The 11,518-nt window shown below is 35.3% G+C and overlaps 1 protein-coding gene across 1 annotated transcript; it reads right to left on the bottom strand.

Annotated features, from left to right (window-relative positions):
• Positions 1-2,606: 2,606 nt before the first annotated feature.
• On the bottom strand, positions 2,607-10,537 carry LOC102233060 (breast cancer metastasis-suppressor 1 homolog). Its single transcript, XM_023345867.1, has 10 exons — positions 10,420-10,537; positions 8,928-9,147; positions 8,765-8,855; positions 7,319-7,446; positions 6,287-6,366; positions 5,083-5,179; positions 4,338-4,427; positions 4,194-4,258; positions 2,923-2,962; positions 2,607-2,847 (listed from the first exon to the last, which is right to left on the bottom strand). Exons 2-10 carry the CDS (start codon positions 9,139-9,141, stop codon positions 2,840-2,842), a joined length of 813 nt encoding a protein of 270 aa, XP_023201635.1. The 5' UTR covers positions 9,142-9,147; positions 10,420-10,537; the 3' UTR covers positions 2,607-2,839.
• Between the last annotated feature and the right edge of the window lie 981 nt (positions 10,538-11,518).

Below are 11,518 nucleotides of genomic sequence, written 5' to 3' on the forward strand. Positions count from 1 at the left end.
TTCCAGCAGGAGGAGAGAGAGCTGATGTTGGGACGGTGTTAGTTTAAATGATCCTTTGAAAGGGGGGAGTCATTTTTAACAATCATAGCACTACTGTTTGTTGTACACTGTATTTCCATTGACCATATAATTGTGCAATCCAACATTTGAAGATAAATTCCCTTAATGGAAACACCAATTTCAGAAAAACCCTCGTTTTTCGTCCCCAATAGAACCAAGTTTACCAGATTATCAGGGGTGAAAACATCCTTAGTACAGCCTGTAGTTTTAACAATGGCAAGGGAGGAAGTGAACAAAACTTCCAAATATTGATCTAACATTAGCTGCATTTCAATTGACCATGAGCAAATTGGGATTATACAAAAAAGAAAAAGAAAAAAAGAGTCACTTAATGGAAACAATGGGGAAAAAATGTTTTGGTGCTAGGATGAAGTAGTTTGTTGGCCGTATCAAAATAGGTTTATTTCACAAAACTGCAATGGAAACATTCTTTTCATATCACACGATCAAGATGACAACAGAAAGTAGCTGGAGAATAATGGTGCAGCATGTTTGTTAATGACTTTTCACGTAAACAAACCTATTCACGTGTGATTTGAATAGCATTTCTTATTTAATGGAAACTCTGCCATTTTGAAATTTCACTTTTTCAATATCAGCAGAATATTGACGTTTTTGTGCACATTTGTAAGGGAAATGCAGTTGTAGAAGTCCTTCTATTTACTTTTCTTAGTCATTCATCTGCTTGATAAATTATTAAATTATAACAATTACCTCTCATGCTGCTTTCCAGCTAATTTTCCGCTTTTGCAATAAAAGAACTGTAAAAAAACTGAATTATTACCCCAGATTTCTTTGTGTCAAATAAACTTCTTGCAACTCCAGTCGTGTTTCGTGTCTTTTCAGGAGTCAGACGAGTGAGTTAAATCTTGTTGGTCTATATTGAATAACTCCCGTTAAAGAGTGGGCATTTATTATATTGTTGATTGTTTGTTTATCATTTATCGTTATGATTTTTTATGGTGGTCTATAGAGCAGTACTTCTCTATTTGTAAGACGAAAGGACATTATTATTGTCTGTATTCATGGTTTACCGCTAAACTACAGCCTCCGGACACTAGGGGGCAGCAGTGCTCAACGTAATCAACATGCTGCCTGTTCATGTTCAACCAACACCTGTTTACAGCGTAGAGCTGACGGAGGAAAGATGGTGAAGCTTGTGACCCTGAAAAGAAAAACATCGGCAGAGGCAAGTAAATACCCTTCAGTTTTATTGCTAACTACCTAAAAACACAACAACAAGGCAAGTAAAGCGAGTGAGTGTAGGTTTTCTATTACTGGATTGGACGGCGCCATTAGCCGCTCTAGCTAGTCACGTTCACCATAGACGTTCACCTGCAGGCGCCATTTTGCACCGAGTCACGTACTGTATGTTGTCTACTGAAGCTTACAGGTCCGATGTGGAATGAGCGGGAATCTGTTACCAAAATGATTGTACCGGCCTTATTTCTTATCAAATTTCTTATTTAAATAATGCTTTAAAGCTTAGAAAATGAAAAACATAAAATCTTTGCTTATAGAGAATGAATACATTTTATTCTTTGTGCTTTTGATATTTGTGGTAAATGTAAAAAAAAAAAAAAAATCGCAAGAAAAGGTTGATTTGCTAGGATTTTGGTGTCATTCGTTTGCAGGAAATCAATGCAATTATTTCTAGAAGACAGAAAAACTGCTAAGAATTCATTTATTACATCTATAGATGATGGTTCTTTATCATCTGTAGCAAAAGTTTTTAAGATACATTGCGGAAGGTCCAAAGAGCCACAGACTGCAAAACGTAGACAGAAAATCTGCATAATGTAGTGTGAGACATTGTCACTCTATTATGGTGTGATTGGAAGCTAATTGGACTAGCATTTGTGTAATTAGCGCCACATGGCGTTGCTTATAGGAGTTGTTACCGTCATGTTGCTGTACATTTGGGCATGGAAAACTTGCTTAACTGGAGATCAAATCATATAATGTTGCATAATCGGATGTGTAGAGTGGAAGAACATTATTTAGCAAAGAAGTGCATTTTTAATGCTTCTACTACCAGGCAGACCTGTGCTATGACATTTCTTTTCTTAATTTTACATTTTGAATTTTTCGTTTTTTTTTTTAAGTTTTCAGCTGTGTTGTCATTTTTTACTTTATATTTTAAATAATTCTTTTCTCTTTTAAAGTCTTAAATTGTCCTCTGAGTTATGTCATTTGTTTTCTTTATTAACATTAAAATTTTTATTCCTATATAAAATTCATAATTTTTCACTTGTGTTATGTCATTTCTTTTCTTCATTTATGTTTACAGTTTTTAAATTCTTTTTATCTTCTTTTTATTTACATCTTAAATTTATTTATTCTTTTTTAAATTCTTAACTTTTACCTGTTATATTATTTCTTGTCTTTATTTATTTATATATATATTTTTGTTTCTTGTTTGTTTTCTTTATTTTTTACTTGTGTGCATTTTCTGTTGGTCTCCAACTCTCTCTGATTGTCAATCTCTTTGTCTCAATTTAATAAGTTTTATTTTTCTCTCTCAAACAAACAGCAAAAGGCCTGTGTCATAAAAGATTAAAATTTTAATCGGCATTATAAATCATTCTATAAATACATGGTTGTCATTTCATTAAGAATGCATCTTAAATAGCAACAGATAACAAACAAGCAGTCGGGTTGGGGGTCAAAAACCTAAACAAAAACAGCAGAGCAGTGTGAGCTGCTGTGTTTCAGTCAGAAACTGGGAATGTGAGTGCCTCGGTTAGGTTTGGTGTCTGCAGCTCGGCTCTTCACGTCATCACCGCTCTGGAAGACATCAGAGGAAACGGATAAATAAATACTTGCAGAATGGCTGGTTTTTTGCAGCTGAAGTGAACTTACTCTCGACTTTCTTTTTTAGTGGGGAGAGCGCTGCTTTTGCCTGGAAGACACAGAAAGGCTTTCATATTAGCGACTGCGATGGATGCACTGATTGATCAGCGGATGACTGGAATCTGACAATATCTGACACCAAACACCCAAGCTCTTTTTTTTCCTGGTCCACAAATACGCTGCAGGTAAATAACAAACTGTAAATAAAACCTTAACAGCACTAACAAACAATATATGCATGGAAATATATCTTAGAATAGAAAAAGCCTTTATTGTCCCGCACAGGGGAAATTCAGGTGTAACTGAGTCTGTCGCTACAAGCAATTAATCAATTAACAGCATGATAAATTATCATTTTTATACTGATTATTAATATTTTTTGAAGAGCAATTTTCTTTTCAGAGACTTTATTTTTTACTTAGTTTCATGTTGTTTTAAATTTCCATTTCATTTATTGATTTTGGTTGTTGTGTTTTAATTTTGGATATTTAAATTACCTTCCAGTGACGGTGTTCAGTGTTCTTTACAAAATTAAAGTTTGTTATTAAGCTATTATCAATATATTACTTCAAAATGGCCTCAAAACAACAATCTTAACATTTATTGCAATAATTTCTGGGACAATTTATCGTCTAGCAAAATTTATTGTGACAAAATTAACGGCAGCAGATATAAAGATTCACAGAAATTTTTTTTAAAGTGTTAATAATAATGTTAATATAATATAGAAGACTATAACAAAAATATATAATTTTGAGAAACTGGGAGTAGAGGAACTTTAATTTTCTTTTTTAAATATCCTGTTTATCCATAGACTTCTATATTCTGCTATCTTATTATAAATAATTTTTATCTGCTAAATTATAATTATTCAGCTTCTAAATCCCGTTCTAGCTGTTAGTTTATCTTAATCTGCTTTTGAAAGATCTCTGGGCGTAATCTCTGGTCAATATTTCATGAACTAATATGGAAAAATGTCAACAGTTTCCAGGTTTTGTCTTATTTCTGATCAGCTTTAATTAAATTAAATTCAGTTTATTCATTTTGCACCAATTCACATCAAATGTCTCAAGGCAGTTTACAAAAAAAACCCATTTTAATTTAATCATGAATGCTTTCCAATTGATTCTAGTTGTTAAAATCAGTCTAAGAAGTTTCTGTCTTGCGATAAAAATAATCTTGCATAAATATTCAAACCCTTTTATTGTCACTCATTTTGTTGTAGTTTATTTGGATTTTAAGTGATTAAAATAAAGATCTAGAGAAAGTGGATTTCTGACCTTCTTGATGGCGGTCCAGTCTTCCAGGATGTCGATGTCTCTCAACATGTAGACGATAAACGGCCCTGAAACACGAAACCTGAGCTTTAACCCGACCTGAACGTGTTCGTTCACTGGAGAATCATTAAGATTTGCTTTTCTTACCTGAAACTAGAGACACTTTCTTCTTCCTGTCCGAGCGGCCGAGCAGGTTCCTCCTTTTGCACTTCTTTCCTCTCATCTCATCGCTCCACTCTGCAGCAAAGAAAAGCAGCAGCAGAAAAAAAAACACGTCCATAATTAATCACACAGAATATCAAAGATGAAGAAACCAACAAAGTTCTCAACATTTTTCTGTTTCAGTCAGAAGGAAGGAAGGAAGAACAATATAAGAACAGAAAGGTGAAAGGAGGGATCAAAGTTTGAAAGGAAGGACTGAAGAAAGGAAGGAAGAACAACATAGAAACAAAAGGGTGAAAGGAGGGAAAGGCACAAAGTAGGGAAGGAAGGAAATGTGGAAGGAAGGAAGGAAGGTATGAAAGCATAAAAAAGGAAGGACAAAGAGAAGGCATAAAAATACAAGGAAGGAATAAAAGGATAAGTGGAAGGAGGGTGTAAAGGAAACATAGAAGGAAGTGTGAAAGGAAGGAATGTAAATAAGGATAAGAGGAAGGAAGAAAGAATGAATGATGTAGGAAAAGAAAGGAAAGGCAGAAGAAATGGAAGGAATAATTAGTACAGAAGGAAGTAACAAAGGAAGGTAGGAACAAAGGACACAATAGATGGAACAAAGGAGAACATGTAGGAAAAGGGCACAAGGAAGGAAAGAAGATTGGAAATTTGTCCCAAACATGCCGCCATCTGACCACGACTCCATGTCTATGAAATCGTTTCCATAGTAACCGTTTACCTGAGGTGATGTCTATGTTCTGCCTGTCCTCCTCCAGTCTGCGAATCTTTTCCAGAAGCTCCGCCTTCATGGCGTCAAACAGCAGGGAGCGCTCGCTCTGCAGCACAAAGACCGTCAAACCTTTAGTCACCTGGAGACTTTAAGGTCCAGACGGGTCAGACAGACAGACGCCACTCAGCTCAACTGAATGACTAAACCACCAGGTGGCGACGTCAACAACACGCTCCAAAAGCCATTCGGATTGGTCCAAGGAAACAACATCAATCGTTCTGATTATTTGTACGACAAGAACCGTTTGCACCGGTACAATCTACTGTACTTATTAGATGAGCTTGAAACGCGACTGGATTTTATTTAGGGGTGTCGGATTAAAAGGAGCTTAATGCCCACCACACTTTTTAGATTTGACACTTCTAGACTAAGATGTGGAAGACCAATACAATCTTCACCTGCTTTTTCTATAAAAACATGTTCTAGAAAACATTTGTGTTACATAAATGAGACATTTAGGAGGTTCTGATGACAAATAAGCTTTCACTGTGAGCGTCTTTTTTTAATATTCAAAAAGGATCAATCAATATCCGCAGCTCTAGTTTATTGTAGAGCAGCAAGCGACTCTTTAGACCTTAATAACTTTGGCAAGAAGTAATAAAGACCAACTAATGTATTTAAGTAAACATATACTGACAAATGCAGGTTTTAGCAGTTTTTCAGATTTTTTTTAATGGAGTAATTGCACTAAATATCTACAAAAATGACTCAAAATTAAAAAAATATGTCATTTAATTTTGAGTCATTCTTTTGTAGGTATTTAGTGCAATTGCTCCACAAAAAATAAAATCAAATCAGAAAAACTTGTAATGTTCTTGGGTATTTTTCTGTAATTAGGTTGGAAACTATGTGCTGCTTTTTCAGAATAATAAAAAAAAAAATTGTTATTGTCACATTAGGTATAGATGTATAAACCTTAAAGGACTTTTATCGTATTTTCCACCAATATCTGCATCCCATTGAAGAAAATGCATCCACCCACTTAATTGCAAAAATGTTGCATCGTTCTTTGTTTTAAAACTCATAAAAACAAATGATGGTTGCTTAAACGCAAGATAGATATTTATCAGAAAAGACATGCAGCTCTAACGTTTAATTTAGCTGGATTGAGGTTTAGTGTTTGTGGTGGTTTTGATGTATGAGAAAGAATCACCTCTAGGTGTTGCCTCGCCCCCTGGACTTCACAGTCGTGTTTGTGTTGGATCACCTGCAGACACAGCTCTCTGTAAACTCCTGCAGAGAAAACCAGAGAGGCGCATGAGAGACCCGACGTCCAAACATCGATCCGGTCATAGAGGCAGAATGTGTGCAGCGATCTGGATCGCTTTGGTTTAGAAATGTTGGAATTTATATGTTTATTCCACATTTTAATTTGGGTTGTTTCCATAATAACTTACATCAACAACCTCTGATCAAGTTATTATAGTTAACTAAAACCAACGAAACAACAAAAACTAAAATTCTGAAAATGTTTTCGTTAACTGAAATAAATAGAAACAGTAATTAATAGGGAAAACATGTAACGTGACTAAAACATACTAGAATTATAGCTATAAAAACCTTCGTTCAAACAAGTATCAAACATGCTAAAAACTAATTAAATCTGAATTAGACAAACAAAAAGTCACAAAGGAATAAAACTAAACTATAATGAAAAACAAGAACAGCATCTACAGCTCTGGGAAAAAATAAGAGTCCATTTAAAATGATCAGTTTCTCTGATTTTACTCTTTATAGGTTTATGTTTGAGTAAAGTTAACATTGTTCTTTTATTCTATGAGCTACTGACAACATGTCTCTGAAATTCCAAGCAAATATTTTGTATTTATTTGCAAAAAATGAGAAATGGTCAAAATAAGGAAAAAGATGCAGTTCTTTCAGACCTCAAACAATGCGAAGAAAACAAGTTTATATTAATTTAGAAACAACAATACTGAAGTTTTAACTCAGGAAAAGTTTAGAAATCAGTATTTGGTAGAATACTAAATGGAGTTCAGTGCAGTGGGCTCTTCATTTTATTTATTTTGATGTCTGTCTATAGAATCTAAGTTAATAACCGCATCTTTAAGACACATAGTAACCAAATTTGACATCACAATATGTCTGTTTTTACCAATAATCCAGCTTAAGGGAGGATAAAGTTATCAGAGTCCTTGCTTGTCGTCATGGTGGAGGTTTGATTTACCGGCCACTTGTGTTCGTATCTGCATGCTGCTCTGTAGAGCAGCCAGCGGCTCTCTGTATTCTCCAGCCTTCCCGGTCAAAACCTCGTCCAGCTTCACCTTCACCTGGTTCAGCCGCTCGCGAAACAACCTGCAAACACCAGGAAGTCGGCCATGTTCCTCTGCTCAATGAGACTGTTTGGGAAAATAACACTGGGGCGGGTTGAGCAGACGAGAGCTTGAGTCGTTTTAACCAGGTTAAAATTTGAGTTAATTGCAAGTAATCACATTTTAATCAAAAACCCAAATATCGACAAAAGAAACATTTTCAATTCAAAAACCAATTTTTGTGCTAAAATATTGAATAAACAAACATATGAGCTCAACAGTAAATATATTTATTGTTTTTAAACTAAGCCATCAGATTGGTGCAGAGTGATGTTATATCCATTCAAGTTTTTCAAGAATCTCAGATCATTTATGTAGCTTCTTTAAAAATTTAACTGCGTACGCTGATATTAGCGATAGCGACGTCTGTGCTGCTGCTGCATGTTTAGCACTGTGATGCTACTTTTGGCTTGAATAGCTACGCTGACATGCTAACTACTTTCAGCACAACGGTCTTCTCCAGAGTCTCATCAGATCGTTATTTGAAGCAACAATTAACTCCAGTGGGCCAAGAGAAACACTTTGTCGTCTATTATTGCTGTTTCTGGATCTCACTTATGCATCAGGGATAATGTTCTATAATAAATAATAAATCAATTAATCACAGGATGCATTAAAACGAGCTCAATAATTTCTATTTGTACGATTTAGTGTTTTTCTCCTTTTTCTCTCTTTCTACCAAAACTGAGATTCAGTTTGGTGTTGTGGTCTCAACTTTTTGACAATTGTAGTTACAGAAACTTCACAATTCATTTAATTTGTTTTGTTTATTTATTTTGGATATTTTTAATGTCTTCCAGTTCCAATGTCAAATGTTTGATAGAATTTAAAGTTTATTGTTCTTTGAGAGGGTGTAGTTGCATTGTTATGCCGTCACCTTTATATCACTTAAAAATGATCTCTGACCAACAATATTATTGTTTATCGCAGTAACACCTGGGGCAATGTATCGTCTAGCAAAATGTGTTGTGGCAGGCCTACCAGAAACACAATACAAAAGTTTTCAGCTGGGACTTTTGTAAATTAAAAAATACCCCAATTAACTGCATTTAAATTTTTAACATGTTAAAATCAATTTAAAATGAAAAATCTGTAATTGATGAATTGAAACTAACACATTAAAGTGCTGGCTCTAATTTTAAGACATGTAGTTTGTTACCTCCAAACTACAAGCACTGTGTTGCTTTGTTTAGGACAGTACATGTGAATGCATCCCAGCAAGTAAGTTAGTAAGCATCTGTATCTGTAGTTATTATTTACAGCACAGCATGGACAACATGAACAGAAAAAAAGTAAATTACTTCTCTTTGAGTTCCTGGAACTGTTTCTCCAGATCCATCATCTCGTCTAGACATTCTCCTCTTCTCCTCTCGCAGTCCTCATCGTCCATTTCTTCAGAGAGAGACATGTTTCACACCAGCAGTGGTTTCATTCAAGCATTTTTCTTTCCACAAGATTTCCTACCTGAACTCTCCTCTTCCTCCTCTTCTACCTCCTCACTCTCCTCCATGTCGCTGTCCCTCTCCTCCACGCTTTCCTCCATCGTCTCCTCTTCTCCTACCCCCGTCCTCTCAGCGTCCTTCGGTTCCTCCACCTCTCCGTTGGCTTCGGGGAGCTGCGATTCTCCGTCTGCCTCCATCTCCTCCTCCGGCTCCCTCTCAGCAGGTTGGGCAGGCATGGAGGGCTGGAGGGAGTATTTTACATTCAGAGGAGAGAATAATCAAAAATTTTGTATTGTTTTCAAACAAGGAAACGGATGACATGGCTTTCAAGTGTCTATCTATGAGTGTGATTTTCTTTTTTTAGCTCAACAGATTGACTCTGTGGTATCAGAAGGCATAGAAACTCCTGTTTCAAATATAAAAAAGATGTTCTTCATCACTGAGTTCAGCTGTTTTAGGTTTATCTGCAATTGTTTAACATTTTAAGACAATTTAAAGTCACAGAATGTCAGTAAATATTAATGCAATAAGTTTAGAACCTACAGTAGTTCTCCAGTCACCTGATTTTCAGGTGTAATGTTTCAATTTATATTTAGACAGACTTGAATTTGGCAGCAAAATGTTATTGCTTATTTTTATATCATTAGTATTTTATTTTGTTTGTGTGTGTATATAAATATATACAAAAATGAATGAAGGGCAGATTGTGAGATACTGAGCCACCTTCTAACAGTCTGTGTGTAAGCTACGTAAACATTGGCTTTAACCGGAAGTTAGTATTTTTATTTCTTAAAAAGAAATGGTATGGGGTTTTTTTTTAATGGGTAAACTTTTAAAAATTAATTTCGATTTGAACCAGGAACAGAAATAATAATAAATAAATAGATAATTCCTTTTAAATTTCCTCGAAAGTTTGTGCAACCGCTCCAAACAGAACTTTATTTTGGTAAAAACCGGAAGTGAAGCATTAAAATCTGGACAACTTCACTCTTCGTAGCTTCCGTGATGTCATTGAGTAAAAAACGGTAAACGGGGAGAGCGACAACATTTAAACTCAATTAAACAGCCAACGTCATCTTAATTTGAGTTGTATTGAAAGTATTTCTTACTAATAAATCACGAAAGGTAGAAGTGAAAACTATTTCCTCGTATTTTTTTTAAAAAAAGCAGCGGTAAACGGCCAGTGAAGTCAAGTGCAACACTAGCTAACATGGAAACAACACACAGCGAGGGAAACGCTGTTCGCCGCATTTACAGTCATCCAAACACGCCTCATTTTGTATAAACAGATGCGACGGTTAATGCTAGTCAGTATAGTAGGCGGGGTGGAGCCGTTTAACAGCGCAGAGAAACACCGGAGCATCTTTTGGACTGATCTACAGGGGAGCAATACTCGGATTAACAAACGCCGTTCTTCCCCTCCGAGTGAGCGAGCAGGCAGGCAGCCCATGCTGTTTGTAATCTGATCACCGCCCACCGCATCTGGCGGCAGGCAGGGAAACCCCAAAGCTCACCTTGTCCGGTTGTTGAGCTGCAGAAAGTTTGAAGTTCGGTTTACTTGCTTATTTCCATTGTGAAAAGTACTTCCTCTTCGTCTGGCTCCGTTTCTGTTCGACACTTTGCCGGACTCAACGAGCCCGTCATCTTAGCCAATCAGCGTCGAGAGGTCCAGTGAAGTTGTCCAATAGGAAAGCCCATCCCGCAAAGGTGTCGTCCAATCAAAATGTAAAAATATCTCACACAAGCCAATCACATAATTTAATATAATAATCGGGCATATTTTTACTACAGTAAAAGTAAAGTCATTCAAGAGTAGAATAGAAAACAGTAGTATTTTGTATAAAGGTTACTCAAGTATTAAGTAGCTGATCATAATATGTAATTATTATATCTATTTACAGCCAAAAATATAAAGTAATATTCAAATGTTGGTGCTTTAAAGATTAACATAATGAATATAATTAAATAACATAATGACAGAAAGCAAACTCAGGCAGAGGAAACACTTTTCCAAATAGTTTTAATATAGATATCAGAGAAGAGTGCAGTGTAGTAAAAATGCTAGAAGTATTTATTTTTTCCAAAAAGTTAGTGAAGTAATTAAAACTAAATAAATGTAACTAGTTGCTACTCTGACTTTAATGTGACATAATAAATAATTATTATCTTTTTATGAATATTGAACTTAATTACAGAATTTAGCATCTATAACTACAGCGTAACAGTTTTAGTAGAAAAACTTTTTTCGGCAGAAAACTAACCATTCCCACTGTGAAACACGGTGGTTGCAGTATCATGTTGAGGGGATGTGTTTCTTTAGTAGGGGCAGAGCTGAACTGAGCAGTTTAAATCAAACCATATTTTTACTATTTAATTGCTGCAAAAAATATTGACAAAGTATTAATTAAGAAAGGTTTAGTAACACAGATTTTAATTTATATAAAATTGTGAAAATTATGCATCATTTGCTGTAACTTCAGTTAATATTTTCTTTTAAAATCTGTGTCTGCAATGGGCCAAAATGTGAAAAGCATCACAAGGTTTGTTGGCAATGGAAGACCTCTGTTAATGAGAGGAAATACAGTTTTTAAATATTATATCCTATGAATAATG

This window comes from Xiphophorus maculatus, chromosome 14 (genome assembly GCF_002775205.1).
Source record: "Xiphophorus maculatus strain JP 163 A chromosome 14, X_maculatus-5.0-male, whole genome shotgun sequence".
Taxonomy (NCBI): domain Eukaryota; kingdom Metazoa; phylum Chordata; class Actinopteri; order Cyprinodontiformes; family Poeciliidae; genus Xiphophorus; species Xiphophorus maculatus.